We start from the raw sequence: 19934 nt of genomic DNA on the forward strand, positions 1-19934 counted from the left end.
AGCTGTTCTCCTTCCTCTCTTGGATTTCTGCTCAAATGCATTCTTCCAGCATCATACTAAGCCCATGTGCCTCTCCTTTCCCTTCCACCCCAACGTTATTTCCCTCTTTAGCTTTCTTCATACCACTTATCATTGCCTACCCTTGTATCATAGGATGTGCTCTTATTTGTTTGTCTGTTTGTTTGCTATCCCTCCCCAGTAGAACACAAGCCCCAGGTGGACAGGGTTTTGTGTTTTTGGTCTCTGGCTATCACAGATGTTCAGTCAATATTAGTTTAATGAATGAATAAAGGAGCCAAACAGTGGACATTTAATAGTAGGTGAACAAATGGACAAACAGATAAGGAGGGGGGGGTCCCAAGGCTCTACATGAGGTCTGTCAGAATCGCATGGGTGAGGTATGCTCCAGTTTGGGGACTGTGGACATGGAAAGAAAGAAAGTGCACACTATTAAGAACTTTTCGAGAACACATTTATTAACTCTCACTTCCAGTGTGCAGAGCTGGGCTTCAGTGATTACAAGGAGAGGTCTTCTTGGGGACTTTGTTTGAGAAAAGCCCCTCAGAGCTTCCTATTCTTTGTGGATATCATCATGGGCAGTCACTAGCACACTGACTATGAGAGATACAAATTCCCCAAAGTCGACCTGTCCATCTTTATCAGCATCCAGGTTTTGGAATATTTTGTCAATGGTAGCTTGATCTTTGGTGTTCTAGAAGGGGATATCAGAGACAGTGAGCTCAGACGCTTCCTCCCCTTTCTCCAGCCCTCTCATCTGTCGGAGCTCAGCTCAGGGAGGCCCAGGGACATTGGCTCATTCACCAAAACCGTGTTGGAGAATCCAACGTGACAAAACAGAAGACAGAGGGAAGCAGCTGTCGTGAGCTACCCTAGAGCTACACAAGTCTCGACCTGGAAGGTCTCTGTAGCTCACTGATCCCCACAGGTGAGGGAGTAATCCCAGAGAGAGAGGTGAACAGAGCCTGAGGTGCCAGAGTGAGGTATGGAGAGAGGGAGGCAGACCCCCCGTCCAACAGCTCAAGAGAGCTTCCTTGGGCCAACCCCAGCCCAGCCCTTCAGTGGGCGAGTTTGGATGCTAGGGGCATCACCTACCTTGAGGGTGTTTGGAAGTTCCCTTGTAATCAGCTGCTTCATCTCACCCCTGGAAAGTTTGTCAAAATGCCCCACTCGGACTGAATACTGGTGGAAGACATTGATGATCCCCTCCAGATGGTCCTCCAGCTTAGTCATCTTCTCAACCTTCAGGAGACACAGGAGGTCTGGGGCAGTTCCTCTCCCACCCGCCCCCATTCCCCTCTCTCCTCACAAGGGATGACTTCCCCCACATCTGCTTTGCATTCTCTCTGTTCTGATCTGTGGTGAATGTGTCATTTGTAGATAGGCTATGGGGGGGGGGGGCATGTAATGCTGTGTAAAGTCTAAAAGAATCAGCCCCCATTGCCAGAGTGTTCCATGTCCCCCCATCTCCTAGGGAGTATAATTCAGAGGGTGCTGTTCACTCAAGCACACCCAGGAAGGGTTTGGTAGCTTGCCAGGCTGTTCCCTTTCGCCAGGTGATGGCACTTTGGCCACAGGTCTCCTACAGACAGTCACCAGCCCCTTCCACCTTCACCACCCCTATGTCCTGAGACTGGGTCTACCTAACACAGCAAGGGCTGGTCTCCTGGAGTCCAAAATGCAGTCAGTCCGGAGGTGCTCTGGTAAGCAGAAGGTTGTGGCTTCCAACAGGCTGCAGTCGCTACCCTGTGCACCTCCCATAGCCAAGGACAGGACACTTACCCTTCAGTGTGCAGGAGAGTGGAAATGTAGCAAGAAGCGTGTGCTGGTGAGGAGTACTGAGCCAGGGAGGTTTTTATAATGCACTCCAGGCTTCACCTTCAGCCTCAAGTGAAGAAATCTCTGATTCATCGTGAAGCAATTGCTAGACAATGGTTTGTTGCTCAACAGAAACTTTAAACTGTGGCTTTGACTGCAATGTGAGCCCCCCAGATTGCTCCCATGGCACATGCCAGCCCTGATCAGCCTGACACAGACCCCCAATCCCACCACCCCACCCAAGGGGCCCTCAGCTCTGGGGCAGGACCTAGCCTTCAGGTTTACCTCTGTCCCCTGAGCTAAACTGTGGCCTTTTACTAGGAAACCCTAGTAACAGGAACCCTAGAACAGGTTTTGCCATCTGGATGGCACCTACCCGGAAAAGGAAGGACTGGGGAGAGGCGTTTGCTGAGTGTCTATTACAACAAAAACGATAATGATAATAAAAACCATCAAAGTGGACATGTATTCCTGGAACAGAGAAAGGGCACTGAGTTCATAATAATGTATCAAGAAAGGTTCATCAGTTGTAAAAAATGTATCATATAAATATAAGATATTAATCATGGGGAAATTGTATGCAGGTATTTGGGAGCTGTCTACAGTGTCTTCTCAACTTTTCCATAAATCAAAAACTGTTCTAAAAAACTTAAGTCTCTGTGTTTTAAAAAGTGAGCACAGGGGCGCCTGGGTGGCTGAGTCGTTAAGCATCTGCCTTCGGCTCAGGTCATGATCCCAGAGTCCTGGGATCGAGCCCCACATCAGGCTCCCTGCTTAGCGGGGAGCCTGCTTCTCCCTCTGCCTCTGCCTGCCACTCTGCCTACTTGTGCTCTCTCTATCTCTCAGTCAAATAAATAAAATCTTTAAAAAAAATAAAATACTTACAATTTTTCTCTAAGTTTGGAATTATCAAATTAAATAACATCAAATTGAAATTATATCAAAATTTAGAATTACCCATATTAGTTTCAGGAGCATCACCAAAAAGAGTCCAGTTTCCCCATGTAAAACACCTTTTTATAATTTCTGCAAGGGCTAAAAGAAAAATAAAATAAAGTTACCCAAGAAAGTACTCATGACAACCTAAATGACTCTTTTAGTCACACCCAAGAAGTGGGAAGAGGCACACCCAGGGCTTAAGCCGGAGCAGGGTAACCAGAAGGGGCAGGATGGCAGCCACCAAGCTGGGTTTAGAGCCCGAGTCAGCCCAGACCCTGGCTCTGAGTGGACAGTAATGAGGAGTGTCCTGCCTTCGTGAGGGCCCTCGTGAGGCACTTTCTGTCCAGCTACCATCTCTAAGAGGGAAATGAACCCCCGCGCAAGCAGGGAGAGAAGGGGGTAAGGGGGAGTGCCACTGCTTCAAAGGGTGGGAGACTCTGGGTCTAAAAGGGTTCCATCCCTGGAGATGGGGAGAGAGCCTTGCACGGTCTCGAGCCTCTGAGCGATGGTGAGGAACAAAGGGAACGTGACAAACACTTCCCTTGCCTTTGTACCCGCTAGCCGCTGGCTGGGCAGGCCCAGGGGAAGCAGCCCAGCCCTCCCCGAGCTCGCCCTGGGGGGCGTCAGAGAGAGAGCAGGCTCCCTGGTAGGACAGGGACAAGAGCACCAGGGAGGCAGAGCTGTTGCTCCTTCTTCGTTTTTAATTTGAAATTATTTTTATTATATGATAACATTTTTCCTTACATTTCTACTTCAGGGATTTGTCTCCTATCTTTTGCACAGTTGTCTACTGGACGTCAGGGGTGGGAGTTTGGCAAATTTTAAATTTTAATTGAATTGTAGTTGTCATACAACACATTCGTTTCGGGTGTACAACACAGTGATCCTGCAATTCTCTACGTTACTCAGTGTTCACCACAGTAAGAGTGGTTACCACCTATGACCATACAACATACTACAATATTATTGACTCTATTCCCTATGCTGTACTTTTCATTCCCATGACTCACTTATTCTATAACTGGAAGTCTGTACCTCATATTTCCCGACACCTCGTTCACCCATCCCCCCACCCCCTCCCCTCTGGTAACACCACTTTGTTCTCTGTATTTATGAGACTGTTTCTATTTTTGTTTGTTTGTTCATTTGTTTTGTTTTTTAGATTCCACATACAAGTGAAATCTTATGGTATTTATCCTTCTCAGACTGACTTATTGCCTTTAGCATAAGACCCTCTAGGCCCATCCTTGTTGTCACAAATGGCAAAATTTCATTCTTTTCCATGGCTGAATAATATTCATTGTAAATATATACCACATCTTACTGATCCATTCACCTGTCACTGGAAACTTATGCTGCTTCCATGTCTTGTCTATTGTAAATAATACTATTTGCAATAAATACAGGGGTGCATGTATCTTTTCAAATTAGTGTTTTTGTTTGTTTGAACAAATAAGTTTCCATCTTTTTCCTAGTTTTGGCAAGCAGAGTGTCAACTTACAGAAGATTTTTTAAGTCTACGGGGGAAGGAGGCTGAGGGGAGGGAGACCTCTCCCTAAGTGGTTCTGAGATGCAAAGCTAATCACTGGGTCAATTTTCAAAAAGGATCCCAGGGTTTTCAGGAAGTGAGACACCAATTCCTCTATACCTTTCCCCATTTTCCCATCATAATCCCCGAAATTGGCAGTTCGAAAGGGGTTTCAGATTATACAAGGATGACCACAAGCAAAGCACCAAAGGAGGAAGAGAGGTTAACAAGGCCACCAAAATACAGACTCCCCTGCATGCTTCGTGTTAGCCCAGTTACCATGACAACATGACCTGAAAGGAACAACAGAGCCCCAGGGCCCCACATGGGCACCACTGAGGCCTGCACCTGGACCCAGGCTACCCATGCAGTACGCCCCTGCAGCAGTGGGCTAAGTTCAACCCTAAAATTGCATGGCCGGGCTTCAGCAGCCACACCTTAGAGCCACGAGAAGCAGCTGCTCTAGGGGAACAACTGAGTGAGACCCCAGCTCCTTGCCCCCTTGGCATGTAGAAGCAGAACAGGTCCCAACAATGGAGCAAGGGTGCCCCTGGGGTGTTTGGACATTTCAAGGGTAGGGGAAGCCACAAGAGGAGAAACTAGACAACTGAAGGGGAAAAGAATACGTGTGATGGTATTTTTATCCTGAAGGGTTGAATGATGTCACAGCTGTATTTTGGAAACCCATCCAGTATACTCAGCATCACGGGCTACTTGCTCCTCCAGAATTAAATGGCTGACGTTGGGACAAAGCTGTGGTCCTGGTAGGAAATCAGGTGGGGGCGTCTGTCCAAGGTCCATGCTGCCTTTCTTTTTTCTTTTTCAGGTGAAATTAACTCCATTATTCTACACCTTTACCGAAGTATAACTGATATCCCAAAACTGCACGTATTTAATGTGTAGAATTTGATGAGTTCGAACATGTGCACACACCCATGACACCGTGACCATAGTCACCTGCAAGTTTTCTTGTGTTCCTTTGTCTTATTTTTTGTTTCTGTGGTAAGAACACTTAAGATTAGATCTACCCTCTTAAGAAATGTTCGAGGACACAATACCATGTTGTTAACTACAGGCCAGCAGATATCTAGAGCTTCTCCATCTTTGGTAACTGTAACTTGACACCCATTGAACAACGATAGCACCAGCTCCCCACAAGGACTGCGGGAGGCTTGCTTTTATTTGGTTTTCTTTCCCTCCCTTTGCTACTACATTCCATATCATTTTGAAACATACAAAAGACTACATGAAGCATCTAAGTTCATTATAAACCAAAATAAAACACAAACACCTGTGACTCTACAGGATGCTTTTAGTCTCCCGGACAAGCACCTGGTGACTGGCAAAATATTCCAGAGAGCAGAGAAGGAAACTAAAGAAGTTTTGTTTGCTCCATAAGTTAATTCTCTGAGAGCCCCAGATGAGGTAGCAGAGTGATCAGATGTGCTTCAAGAGTGATTTTTTTACCACCTGCACCTTAGACTGAATTTTTTTTAAGATGCGAAATCTCTTCCTGGAAGAGGGGCTGGCCCACAGTGCCTGGGTGTGGTGGGTGGGGGTACCGGGAATGAAGACACCCTGTGACTCTGAGCAAACCCCCAGGGCAAGTGGTGGGGCCGGTGAGGTGCCCAAACAGTGTTGTTCTTAACATTACTGCCCCAGTATCAGGCATTCCGTACAGAATTGGCAACTAGGCTGAAATTTCTAAGACTGGCAGACATCAGAGAAAAAGAGAAATGAAGGAGGTCATGAGACACCCTGCAGGATCTTCAAGGGCTTCATGTGGAGAAAGCCCGATGGAGCACAAGGGAGGCTGGACCAGGCCCAGTCATGGGGGAGCCAACCCTTCCCAACCCTTCACAGCACTGAGGGCTAATTCCAGAAGGGCAGGAGAAGGCTTTGGTCCATTGCAAGAAGGAAAAGACAGAGGGACACAGTTCACTTGAGAAAGCAGCCAAGGGCCCTGTACAGGCCAGGACACCAAGCTGGGGCTTGAGATCCACTCGGAACATCAATCCAGTAAGAACTTCTAAAGCTCTGAAGGTCTGAGAAGGCACTATTTATGAGACAACCTCTAAGGGCCTTGAAAAAATAAAATGACCACCCTTTCACTTTCCCTGTGGAGAACGTGGCCATTTTCTGGTGCCCTGAGCCCATTCTGTGAATCTGCCTTTAGCATTCCAGAGACTAAGGCTCATGTGCATAGGAGATGGGAGTGTGGAACTCCCCCTCCCACAAGGATTCAACTTAGTTAATACGAGGGCATCCTCCTGCCCACAGCTGCAGAAATACTAGGGGAAGGTGATAAAAACTCAGGTCAAGGGAGAGGCGGCCAGACACGTCTCCCATGGCCATCCAAAAGGAAGTCAGTAGAGTTCTCCCCTCCCCCAGGCTGCATCCTACTGCAGAGAACAAGAAGAAAAAAGAAGGATCCCTCAGCAGGGATCAAGCGCCGTCCCTTCCCAGCCTGCAGGAGCCCCAGAACTGGGGAAGTCCATGACCCTGTGGATGAGACGATGTGGGTGAAGACTTGCTAATTACTGCCCTGCAGATGATGGCAGGAAATCTGCTCCTCACTCAGGTTCCCCTGTAGGGTTCCTGGGGGTCCCCCACCCTCACTGTGAACTGGTTTTCAGTAAGGCACACTATTTCTTTTTCTTTCTTTTCTTTTCTTTTTGAATCAAGCCCTTGGACATCACAGAATGGTTGGCAAAATACTCAAGGAAAAAGAAGGAGGCAAGCAAAGTGTTTTTTGAATTTATTCAAAAGTTAATTCTCTGTGCAACCCAGGGCAGATAACAGAAAAGGGAAGTGCATCAGAAATTAATTTTGAGGGGCACCTGGGTGGCTCAGTTGGTTAAGCGACTGCCTTCAGCTCAGGTCATGATCCCAGGGTCCTGGGATCGAGTCCCGCATCAGGCTCCCTGCTCTGCAGGGAGCCTGCTTCTCCCTCTCCCACTCCCCCTGCTTGTGTTCCCTCTCTCGCTGTGTCTCTCTCTGTCAAATAAATAAATAAAATCTTTAAAAAAAAAAAAAAGAAATTAATTTTGAGGTCCCAATCTCAGATTGAATTTCTAAATTTCTGAACCTTTTCCTAGAGGAGGCGACTCAAGAGTAGCAATGTCTCCAGAGTACTAGAGTATAGCACCATCTATCCTGCGTCTAGCCTGGGAGTTCCAGATGCAGGCTGGGGGAAAGGCTATGGAGCCTGCAGAGAAAACTAAAACATACCAGCCAGTGAGTGTGTTTCCAGTAGTGATACTGATAGTCTCAGGGAAGAACTAAGTCCAACTTGGCTGGGGCACGCACCTAAAGATTCTGCAAGAGTAGCAGTTATTCAGAAAGAGAAATGGAGGAGGCAATGAAATGCAGAAATGGGAGTGCTCTGCAAGGGTTTCATTTACTTCATGTAGCCAGTGCCTCCAGAGTGCACATGATTTCTCATTTATGTTTTCTTGTCTTATAACACTGGCTAGGGCCTCCGGTACAATTACTCAATAGAAGTGGTACCAGGGGGATCCTGTCTTCTGCCTGTCTCTAAAGAGAAATGTCTAATGTTTTTCCATTAAGTATGATATTAATGATTTGGTCTTAATAGATACACTTTATCATGGAGGGTTCTAGGACCAAAGTAGAAAAGGAACCCAGAGCCTACTATTTTGGTCAGTTATTTTCCTCTAGCAAAACACGATGCTGAGGAAGCTGAACTGGATGGAGGCTTTCCTGGGGCTAGGTTGATGAGGAGCCTCCATATGGGCTTTGGCTACAGGGTAGCTCCATGCTTTCAGCTGTAAACTAGGCCTGTTCACGAGGAAGAGGAGAAGGTTCCTGGCCACTGAAAGAAGGATGGCTACAGATCATTGGAAGGAGTTACTGAAGGTCTACGCCCTAACCTGAACAGCGAGTTCAGACCTCAATTTTGCAAATCAGAGAATTATTCACATGGGAATTTCCACAGCTCTTAAGACTGGAAGGAAGGCTCCCCACCTCAGGAAGAAGGGAGAATTGTCACTGGGACAGCCCCTAAGAGCTTAGGGAAGTCAAGATGCTAATCCTCTTGTTCTATTGATGTCTGCAGGATTGCTCACACCAGGAAAAAAAAAAACCCACAGTAATTCAGGCTCTGAGGCATGCCTGGTGATGTCCTGGACAGAGGAGAGGGGCCCAAGTGAGAAGCTCGTTCTAGCACCTGCTGTGCCTTGCTCCTCACCCTGGATGGCAGAGACCCTGCAGCAGATGAGGACAAAAACGCCAGAAATCACAGAGGAAGGGCTGCCCTGTGCACACTCAGGATAGAAACCCACTAGAAGAGAGCATTTTGGGGTCTTAACCAGGGTTTCCCTTCTGGAGACAGCCAGGGATCTAACCCTAGCTCTGCCACTTGCCAGATTAATAAATTCTGTCAAGGTTTTTAACTTCTCTGAATCTCCTCATATGTAAAATGGAAATAGTAATTACCTCTCTCATAAGGTTGTAATGAGAAATGAATAAGATAAACTATCATAAAGTCTAGTGCTAAAAAGCAAAATTATCAACAAATATAGTGGGCACATGTTAAAATTCTTGTTTTAATTTCATTAATGAGAGAATCAGCAAAGATTTTTGAAAGCTGATTTGAAGAGTATTCAAGGATATATACGGTCAGGAAAGGAATGCCTAAGTCAGACTCTTAAGTGAGATGTAAGACTCAACTTCCAACAGGGTGAAAACACCATGACAGTTAGAGGTTTCACATCTCTACGAGGCTATGAAATCCTATCGTCACATCAAGCTGTATCCATTCTGACTAGTCAATCAAATACACTGTGTCAACCATGTTACATTTCCCAAAAGTGTCAGCTGATGGAAGAATAATTAGTCACAGGGACTTGCTTCTATTCAGACAGACTCTAGCATGAGATCAAAGATGTAGGAAACCACCATTTTTTTCTTTTTCTGAGTTCGAGATGATTTTTTTCCTTTCATACTGACACCCAGCAGCAACCCAGTAAGTGTTGGTATCTTTCCCTGCCCTCTTCAGCCAGTTTGAATTTAGGCTGCATTCTCCAGGTCAGGGGGCCAGAGAATAGGCTGGTATCCGGACCCAACCTGAGTGGTTGTGGCTCCCAAGTGGAGAGATGCATGGGGAAGTCTCTTCCATTGGAATAAGCTCTTTTGTTCAGATGCTAGATACGAACTGCCCAATTCCAGATCCTCTCCATGCACTTTAGGACTTTTGTCACAAACATGAGGAACTTGGCTAAAGTCAGGAGACTTGGATGGAGAACCTGGGCGGAGAAGCAGATTCAGACAGGTTATCCTTACAGCCCCGGAAATCTCAGCGGCCGGATCTGCCTCAACTGGTGAGCCAAGGTCTCCTGGGTGGACTCAAACATTGCATGAGGTTTCCTGCTAAACAACTTATTTCTCAACTTCCCACTGCCTTGTTCTTCTTTTGTAGCTGGGGAAGCAGGAAACCAAATCACCTTGCTCTGGGCTGCAAACCCTGTCTGACTCTGCCCAGTGGTTCCCATAATGGGCATAGTCTGTAAGTTACAAGCCTCCAAGGACTACCTCCCTCATCTCCACCTCTTTCTCCAGGATGCCAGCGCCAGCTGAGCCACCTCCCCTGCCCAGCCATGAATTTGAGTATCAACTGTTGACAGTCCCGTGTCAACGTGATTCTTCACAACCAGTGGCCCATCACTTATGGTGAAACTCCAGAGGGCACCCTGGGCCAGCTTCTCCATGGTCTCTCCAAGCTGGCTCAGAGAAAGCAGATTCATTGGGTTTTCAACTAAAGGCAAACAATTAATAATGTTAAATCTCTGCCCAAAGAACCCATTAACCGCAAGTCCAAAAGTGCATTTTCAAGGAGAATCAAAGGCACTGGGATGTGTTGCCTCCACCCTGACTCAGACACACACGTGCACACCACCACCACCCCATCACTGTGGATAACCGAGAGACAGACTGGATTGCTCTCCCCTTTTGAGCACTCTCCCATTACATTTCCTAAATGCTGAGTGAGGCCTGGGGTACGGCTTGATGAACCTGTAAACCCTTCCCATCTTCTTTAGCCTGGGCCACATTTGGGCCAAGAGCTCACCTTTGAAGTACCCCTCAGAACCAGCATCATCTCCCTTTCTGCAATGAGAGAGTGTGTTCACACTCCCAACAAGATAGAAGCACTTGCTCTGGGGGATGGATAAAGCTATTCTCAGGAAAACTGAGGAGGAAGCAACCTTGACCCTGAGCTTTCCACTTGCCCAGCAGAAGCCCATCTCCATGTTTGAGGATAGATTCCCCCATCCCATTCTAGGTCCCAATCTTTTAAAATTTTTAATTAATTAAATTTTTATTGAAGTATAGCTGACACACAATGTTACATTAGTTTCACATGTACAACATAGAGATCTGACATCTCTATATGTTATGTTGTGCTCAGGAGTGTAGCTACCTTGAGGCGCCTGGGTGGCTCAGTCGGTGAAGCGTCTGCCTTTGGCTCAGGTCACGATCCTGGAGTTCCGGGATTGAGCCTCGCATCGGGCTCCCTGCTCAGCGGGGAGTCTGCTTCTCCCTCTGACCCTCCCCCTTCTCATGCTTTCTCTGTCTCATTCTCTCTCTCAAATAAATAAATAAAATCTTTAAAAAATAAATAAATAAAATCTTTAAAAAAAAAGAAGTGAGGCTACCATTTGTCACCATATGATGCTATTACAGTACCATTGACTATATTCCCTATGCTGTGCCTTTTAGTCTGATGACTTATTCATTCCGTAACTAGAAGCCTGTATCTCCCACCCGCCTTTACGCATTCTGCCCATCCACCCAGCCCCATTCCTCTCTGGCAACCGTCATTTTGCCCTTTGTATTTATGGGTCTGTTTCTGCTTTTTGTTTGTTTGTTCATTTGTTTTGTTTTTTAGACTCTACATGTAAGTGAAATCAGATGGTATTTGTCTGTGTCTGACTTATTTCACTTAGCATAATACCCACTAGGTCCATCCATGTTGTTGCAAATGGCAAGATCTCGTTGCTTTTTATGGCTGAGTAATACTCCATTGTATATATATACCACATCTTCTTTATCCATTCATCTATCAATGGACACTTGGGCTGCTCCCATATCTTGGCTATTATAAATAATGCTGTAGTAAACATAGGGGTGCATATATCTTTCTGAATTAGCATTTTAGTTGTCTTTGGATAACTACTCAGTAGTGGAATTACTGGATCATAAGGTATTTTTATTTTTAATTTTAGAGGAACCTCCATACTGTTTCCCACAGAGGCTGCGCCAGTTTGCATTCCCACCAACAACAGTACACAGTGTTCCTTAGGCCCCAATCTTAATTCTCTGCTGGCTGCCAAACATTTTCACCAATATGTTAGCTGATAATAAAACTGACTAGTAACTAAAACTTTGGTTGATGGGTAAGGGTTTAAGCTGTTACCTTTTCCTACTTGTTTGCACTGTTATATGATTAAAGTCTACTACAAACCAAAAGCCCAATGATCTGCAGTAAGTAATCTTGAGCACTGGTAGCCAGTTAATCTGAGTGGCATCTTGTTGGAGGAGGGGGTACTTGTTTCTCTCAGTTAAGCGTCCAAATCCTGCGGGAATTGGCCACCTCCTCTTCTTCCCTTGGGCACAGAGCACTTCTGACTTCTCCAAAGGACCCCTTCTCCCCCAGCTGACCCCCACAGAGTTGGGTTCCTCTCCAGTCCAGGCTTCTGGGGTCAGAAGCACACGATCACCCCAGGGAGGGCTTAAGGGTCCCTGCCAGGTTTATGCAGCAACTCAGTGCCTCCTGCATGCACAGGGACCCCAAGCCAGCCTCCGTGTCCTGGGGCACAGTGCACCCCTAGCTTCCAGAGCAAGAGAGCTGGGAAGGGGTGTGGGCGGAGAGGGCCTGATACAGCAGCACACGTCCCACAGAGTCCAACCACGCACAAACAACAGCAATCGTAGAAATAGTCCTGCTTTCTCTACTAAAATCCAGCAGCTAGGACAAGTCTTCTTAGCCTTTGAGGGGTCTTTGGACCCTTCCGAGAATCTGATGAAAGCCATGCAGAAATGGGCTTATTTACACAAACATCAAAATGATGCTTTCAACTCCAGCTCCATTTCAGAGATGCACAGACAGGCTTCAGTTCATGGGATTAGCAGCAGCAACAGTGAGGAGGACTCAAGAGCGGGCATCCTGGTTAGCCAAGCCAGATGATGCCAGTGACTCACCAAAGCAGTCTTCATGGTGGCCACCTCCTGGTTTCTCCTGCTGGGCAGGAAACCTACTGCCCGGCAAATGCCTTCCTCCTTCCACTTTTCCTACGCCCCCAACCTCCCATCAAAAATTTTCATTCTGTGCAAGGATTGCCCCATTCACCTGGTTGGGAAACCAGAAGCTGTGGCAACTCCGGAAGGGAGGAGCTATCTCTGCATGGCCCATGGCCCTGGCAGCTGGCCAAAACCTGGCTTGCTATAAAAGGGAGCCGACACTGAGCCCTGCATGTCTTCTGTCAACTCTGTTTCAGGGAGACCTGGTAAGTAAGACTGCCTCAGTCTGTCCCATGCTTTGGGGATGGGCTCCCACTGGGGAGGGCCGGAGGTGGAGCAGAGAGGGGAGAGAAAGCTCAGGGAGGTCTGGAGCAAAATCCAGAGCTCCTGGAGGAAGTCAGCGAGTGCACAGTTGGCTGAGGGCACAGGGAGAGTTGGCAGGCCCTGTGTGTGTGGACCCTCTCCCTCCCACACCCCTTCCCATCATAGCCACAGCCACGCACTGGGTTTAGTTCTTTGAATGGTGCAGGCCAGGACAAAGCCGTTATTTGGGGTAATGAGCATCCTTTCAGTCTTCACTCTGCTGGGGGCAGAGGCACCATCCTTATGCTGGGATTCCCAATGTGCTCTATGTTCCAGGTGGGGCAGATCCTTGGGCACCATGCTGACGGAACTGGAGAGTGCCATGAACTCCCTCATTGACGTTTACCACAAGTACTCCCTGGAGAAGGGGAATTACCATGCCCTCTATAGGGATGACTTGAAGAAATTGTTAGAGACAGAGTGTCCTCGGTACATGAAGGTGAGAAGGGGCTGTGTGCGGTTGGCGTTCTCTGCTTGGCTGATGAAGCCCTGGGTCCCTGGTCTCCCACGTTACCCTGTGTAGACAGCCATGCCTTGGCTCTTGCCGAGGTCTTTTACACTCTGGCTTCTTTCTCCTTCATCTTAACAGAAAAAGGATGCCGATACCTGGTTCAAAGAGTTGGATATCAATAGTGATGGTGCAATTAACTTCGAGGAGTTCCTCATACTCGTGATAAAGGCTGGCGTGGACGCCCACAAAGAAATCCACAAAGAGTAGCAGAGCCCTGGGCCCTGGGGCTGTCCCTGCAGAATAATAAAGTAGTTGATACCTCAGGCCTCTCTTGCTGTCTTGCCTTTATCTTGTGGAATGATGTTCCCAGGGGGTGGAGGGAGGGCTGGAAAACCCAAAGAAATGAAAACAAACCTCCATTGTCCTCGCTTTCTACTCACAACCCTTCAGTGCTTACCACTCATCGGGTTTCCTCCCCACCTTCTCCTCAAACTAGTCGTCTTTTCCAGTCCCATCATCCGGAGGCATTGGTTCTGGGACTTAAGGGTTCTAAAAAGTCCGTGAGGCTGATGATTTTCCTACTTGTTCCCAAATGAGTGATACGGGAGCTGGGTGATGTAGGGAAAACTCATGTTGCTTGCTTGCTTTCTTCTTCCTTTTTAAAAAATTTTATTTATTTATTTTAGAGAGAGAGAGAGCACGTAGAGGGGATGAGCAGAGGGACAGGAAGAAAGTCTCATGCAGACTCCAAGTGCTGAGTGTGGAGCCTGACGTGGGGCTTGATCTCATGACCTTGAGATCATGATCTGAATCAAAACCAAGAGTTGGACGCTTAACTGACTGAGCCACCCAGGTGCCCCTCACATTGGTTTCTAAATTAAATTTTAGTTTAGAGCAAAATGTCTTAGATGTGACTCTTAGGAACTTAGGGAGATAACCAAGTAGACGTGTGTGTGAGGGAGGGAGATGGAATCTGTATGTGGTGCGGCTGTAGGTGGGTAACCAGAGTCCTACCTTAAGTAACACTAACAGCCCCCCTGATCCCACAGTTGTAATTTCTCCTCAGAGATTTCGGAAGCTTTCCTTCTCGCTCTGCTCTCAACCTCCCAATGTGATGAAATAATAAAGGAATAGGCAAATAGGCCAACGTATTCCTAAAACTCAGGTCATGGAATAGGGCACTCAAATGCTACCCTGGGTGGCGAACCCTCTGTTTGTCAGTGAATATCTACAATAACCTCCTGATTGTCACTCTGGATTTTCCAAGGGCCTGGTAAAATGGGAAGGCCAGCAATGAATGGGCACCTCTCACCAGAACCCAACCCCAAGCTGAGCTTCCAGCCTATGCCTTGGGAAATCTTCTGTTATGCCCACTCAGGTGATGGGGCTGTGGTGCTCGTGATGCAGATGGGGGTAGGGAGCTGTCAGCAGAATCTGTAAACCAGAGTTCTCGGACTATTGTGCATCTCTGAAATGGAGCTGGAGTTGAAAGCATCATTTTGAATGTTTGTGTAAATAAGCCCATTTCTGCATGGCTTTCATCAGATTCTTGGAAGGGTCCAAAGACCCCTCAAAGGCTAAGAAGACTTGTCCTAGCTGCTGGATTTTAGTAGAGAAAGCAGGACTATTTCTACGATTGCTGTTGTTTGTGCGTGGTTGGACTCTGTGGGACGTGTGCTGCTGTATCAGGCCCTCTCCGCCCACACCCCTTCCCAGCTCTCTTGCTCTGGAAGCTAGGGGTGCACTGTGCTCCGGGACACGGAAGCTGGCTTGGGGTCCCTGTGCATGCAGGAGGCACTGAGTTGCTGCATAAACCTGGCAGGGACCCTTAAGCCCTCCCTGGGGTGATCGTGTGCTTCTGACCCCAGAAGCCTGGACTGGAGAGGAACCCAACTCTGTGGGGGTCAGCTGGGGGAGAAGGGGTCCTTTGGAGAAGTCAGAAGTGCTCTGTGCCCAAGGGAAGAAGAGGAGGTGGCCAATTCCCCCAGGATTTCAGGAGAAACAAGTACCCCCTCCTCCAACAAGATGCCACTCAGATTAACCGGCTTCCAGTGCTCAAGATTTGTGGTGCATCTCTCTCGTAACAAAGCACAGAGAGCCTCAGAACATGCCTATCAGGGAGGCAGTGCACAGAACCCACCCAGTCTGCAGACAGGGAAGCTGACGCCCAGGAAGGTGAAGCAGTTCACCCAGAGTTTCCCAGTGCACAAGTGTCAGGGCCCAGAGCGTCATGAGCCAGAACATGACCTGACAAGAACATGACTCTGCTGAGAAAACTCTCCTCTCTACTTCCTTCCTGCATTCAACAGGTATTTACCCTCTGCCTCTCCAGGACATAGGCCATCATCGCCTCCTGCGGGAAGCAGATGGGATTAGCTTCCCTCTCCTGCATGTTTCCATAGCCCTTTGGGCTTCATTATATCATTAACTTTATAGCTGTGTGCCTTTGGGCCAGTTACCCTCTCTGTGCCTTTGTTACCTCAATTATCAAAAAGAGATTAAAACAGTCTACCTGCAACCCACAGAATGGGAGAAGATATTTGCAAATCAGACATCTGATAAGGGGTTAGTATCCAGAATATATAAAGAACTCCTATAACTCAACCACAAAATTACCCCAATTGAAAAATGGGCAAAGGACTTAGACATTTCTCCAAAGAGGATACACAAATAAGCACATGAAAAGATGCTCCACATCACTAATCATTTAGGAAGTCAAATCAAAACCACAATGAGATATCACCTCAGACTCAGGAGATTGGCTACTATCAACAAAAACAGAATAACAAGTGTTGGTGGGGATGTGCAGAAATTGGGACCCTTGTACACTGTTGGTGGGAATGCAAAATGGTGCAGCTGCTGTGGAAAACAGTGTGGCACCTCCTCAAACAGTCAGTAACTGAATTACTATATGATCCAGTAATTCCACTTCTGGGTCTATATCCAAAATAATTGAAAGCAGGGTCTCAAATAGATATTTGTACATCCATGTTCACAGCAGCATTATTCATAGTAGCTGAAATGTAAAAAGAACCCAGTGCCCATCCAAGTATGAATGAATAAATAAAAGGGGGTATATTCACATAATGGAATATTATCAGCCTTTAAAAAGGAAAGAGGGGTGCCTGGGTGGCTCAGTCGTTAAGCGTCTGCCTTGGGCTCGGGTAATGGTCCCAGGGTCCTGGAATCGAGCCCCACATTGGGCTCCCTGCTGAGCGGGAAACCTGCTTCTCCCTCACCCACTCCCCCAGCTTGTGTTCCTGCTCTCGCTATCTCTCTCTCTCTCTGTCAAATAAATAAATAAAATCTTTTAAAAATTTTAAAAAAAAAATAAAAAGGAAGGAAACTCTGACACCTGCTACAACACAGATGAACCTTGAGGACATCATGTTATGTGAAATAGACCAGTCACAAAAAGACAAATATTATTTGATTCTATTTACATGAGGTCCCTAAGGTAGTCAAATTCATAGAGACAGAAAGTAGAATGGTGGGTGTCAGGGTCTGGGGGAGGGGTAATGGAGAGTTAGTGTTTATTGGGTATAGGGTTTCAGTTACAAGATGAAAAGAGTTCTGGAGATTAGTTGCACAACAATGTGAATGTACTTAACACAACTGAACACTTAGATAGTAAATCTTATGTTATATGTATTTTGCCACAATTAAAAATTTAAAACTTGGGGCGCCTGGGTGGCTCAGTTGGTTAAGCGACTGCCTTCAGCTCAGGTCATGATCCTGGAGTCCCGGGATCGAGTCCCGCATCGGGCTCCCTGCTCGGCAGGGAGTCTGCTTCTCCCTCTCCTGCTCCCCCCTCTTGTGCTCTCTCTCTCTCTCACTCTCTCTCTCTCAAATAAATAAAAAAAAAAAATTTAAAACTTTTTGAGTGCTTCCACCCAAAAAAATAAATAGAATCTACCTTGTATGTTATTGTAAGGATTAATAATAGATGAAAAATATTTGATTTGTGACCTTTTCTTAATATGCATTATAATTTAATAAAAAGTTTACACAAGCACTATGTGAAGGACTTAGGGCAGTGCAGAGTGAGTGAGCGAGTGAGCGCTGGGTGAGCGTGCACCCTGACAACTGGCCTGCCCGTGCCTGCCCGTCCAGCCGGACTGAGCCCTCGAGCACCCAGACTGGACCTTCCATCTCTGCCTCCCCAGGACCCGGCACAGTGCCTGGTAGACACAGTAACAGCAACAACAATCAGTAATAAGAACAAGTAATAACAAAATAACATTGATTGGGCTTCTGCCATGTGCCAGGAACTGGTGCAAGTGCTGGACCTACATCAATCCTACTTAATACTCACTACAGCCTATGAGGTAGGTACAATTATCATCCCCATTTTACAGATGAGGAACTGAGGCCCACAGAGAGACACAGCAAAGTGGCTTTTCTGAGACTATCCTTAGGATTAGTTCATGAGCCTGGGATGGGGCTCATGCTGACCTGTCTCAATGGGGGTGAGGATGAGGTTGATGCAGATGATGTCATCCCAGACCCCTGACCCTTCAAGAGATGCCTCCCTTGGGACGCCTGAGTCACTTAGTCGGTTAAGCGTCTGCCTTCGGCTCAGGTCATGATCCCAGGGTCCTGGGATCGAGTCCCGCATCGGGCTCCCTGCTCGGCGGGGAGCCTGCTTCTCCCTCTCCCACTCCCCCTGCTTGTGTTCCTGCTCTATCTCTCTCTCTGTCAAATAAATAAATAAAATCTTTTAAAAAGAGAGAGAGAGAGAGAAAGAGATGCCTCCCTTGAAGTCAGTACCCTGAGAACAGTCCCAGTGGAGGCAACTTTCTTTATCCAGAAATTAAGAAAACCAGGCCCCAGGTCCAGTGGGAAAGACCCAAGGTAGACATAAGCCATGAGCTCCTCCCAGCATCATGTGCTTATCAGTGGAACTTGCTGACCAGGGAGACCCTGAAAGTTGCCCCAGAGATGCTCCCCATGGACCAACAGCCTGGGGCTTCAGGGAGAGCAGGAGCCAGGCTGAGTGACCTAGCAGAAGAAGGTGTCAAGAATTGGGTAAACACATCAGGAGAAAAGGCAGAGCCTGTAATCAGACCAACGGACACAGCGCAACCCAGGGGAAGAGGAACCTGTTCCTACTTACAGAAAAGAGTTTAGTTCTGGGTATGTGTCCCAATAGCCCAACCAAGCCTGTGCCCAAGGCTGAGGAAATGAAGACACAGCGGCAGAGTCGGTGTAGAAACCCCTGCCCCCACCCCGGGAAAGGGCAGGAGATCTAGGCTGAACCGTCCCCTTAGCACTCAAAGGTCTGTAGAACCCAGCAGTCAGGTGAGAAAAGCAGGAAGAATCTTCCCCTGGGCCTGGCGGAAGTAAGTAGCCTGCCTTGCCTGCCCATCCACGCCTCTGGTCGTGACTAAGAGGCCCACAGGAGGCAGTACAGACTCGGGAATCGGATTCCTATATTCAGGGCGCAATCCACAGGTGCAGCCGGACATGCACCTCCGAAGGGCAGTGCAGACCCCAGGGAGCATGCAGGAAGGTCCAGAGGGAGGCAGCTGGGGCCCAGCTGAGTCCTGAGCGTCAGCACTGGTAGATTGGCAAATGTGCAAGGGGTGCCAGTGGGAGGCCAGGCCCAGGGAGCACTGGGGGCAACACCGAGCTACAGAGCTTGACTGGTCAGAAACAAAGGCACCGCCCCTCCTGTGGCACACAGATCTAGCTGGGGGAGAGAACAAAACCAAGTCCCGTAAATGACACCCCCACCAGTCATCGGCATAGGGACAATGATGATTGCCCATAGTTCTTGGAAAACTCCTCATTGCTATCACAATACGCTCAGGACATGGATTCCCAGACCATCCTCTGAGAAGAAACCCACCAAGATAGACCCTACCAGGGTCTAAAGGCAGAGAAGACTGACCCAGAGAGATTCTGCATCAGATTCCTGGGCTCCCAGGGAGAGAGAGAGAAATAAACACAGAGATGGGCAAGGGCAGGTCCCTGCTGGGAGGGGTCAGAGACCACAGGAGGACTTGGATGGTGAGTCACAATAGCTCCAAGTGGAGTAATGCCCACATCAGCCTTTATTAGTAAAACCCAGACCCAACCCTTCTCTCCTCCAGGAAGCCTTCCCTGATTGACAGTAGCCTAGGTTCCACTCATCCCTCTTCACCATACAGGCTGGAGTGTTGCCCTTTGCCCTAGTCCCTGTCTCTGACTCAGCATGTGCGAAATCCACCTCACAATCTTTGCTCTCAGACTGGCCCTGATGCCAGCCACCCTATGCCAATTACCCACATCACCCTCCCGGTCCTGCCCTGACGCCTTCTCAGGCCCAAGCCACTTCTCCTTTGTACACTTTGTACGCTGATTCCTTGGCTCTCCCCCAGAGCAAGGAGACCCTCAAAGTGGGTCCTTGTCCAGTGTGCATTTGCCCTCCTGCCTCTTGTCCCCTGTCCCATCATGTATGTGCAGAGCGTGAGTGCTCAGAGCATCACCGGTCTTCCGTGTCAGAGAGCCAGTTCCCCGAGAGAAGAGACTCCCCCCTCAGACTGGGGCTCCTGGACGCCGGGGGCTGTGTCTCCC

General features: G+C 47.8%; 3 protein-coding genes across 4 annotated transcripts in view; 1 reads left to right on the forward strand and 2 right to left on the reverse strand.

Annotated features, from left to right (window-relative positions):
• Positions 1-442: 442 nt before the first annotated feature.
• On the reverse strand, positions 443-1857 carry S100A12 (S100 calcium binding protein A12). Of its 2 annotated transcripts, XM_021682043.2 has the most exons (3): positions 1801-1857; positions 1114-1260; positions 477-712 (listed from the first exon to the last, which is right to left on the reverse strand). In XM_021682043.2, exons 2-3 carry the CDS (start codon positions 1249-1251, stop codon positions 572-574), a joined length of 279 nt encoding a protein of 92 aa, XP_021537718.1. In that variant the 5' UTR covers positions 1252-1260; positions 1801-1857; the 3' UTR covers positions 477-571. The 2 variants fall into 2 exon arrangements, with proteins under 2 accessions (XP_044772119.1, XP_021537718.1); XM_044916184.1 differs by lacking the exon at positions 1801-1857 and having other exon boundaries at positions 443-712; positions 1114-1310.
• Positions 1858-12808: 10951 nt separating this feature from the next.
• Positions 12809-13699, forward strand: LOC110573517 (protein S100-A8). The gene is made up of 3 exons (XM_021682042.1): positions 12809-12828; positions 13202-13364; positions 13515-13699. Exons 2-3 carry the CDS (start codon positions 13224-13226, stop codon positions 13641-13643), a joined length of 270 nt encoding a protein of 89 aa, XP_021537717.1. The 5' UTR covers positions 12809-12828; positions 13202-13223; the 3' UTR covers positions 13644-13699.
• Positions 13700-18642: 4943 nt separating this feature from the next.
• The window catches only part of LOC110573383 (protein S100-A15A-like), a 4170-nt gene continuing 2878 nt past the window's right edge, over positions 18643-19934 (reverse strand). The window contains exon 3 of the mRNA XM_021681874.1: positions 18643-18657. Within this exon, the coding sequence (XP_021537549.1) occupies positions 18643-18657 (15 nt within the window). The remainder of the gene's footprint in view (positions 18658-19934) is intronic.

The sequence above is a fragment of the Neomonachus schauinslandi genome, chromosome 6, assembly GCF_002201575.2.
Source record: "Neomonachus schauinslandi chromosome 6, ASM220157v2, whole genome shotgun sequence".
Classification (NCBI taxonomy): Eukaryota; Metazoa; Chordata; class Mammalia; order Carnivora; family Phocidae; genus Neomonachus; species Neomonachus schauinslandi.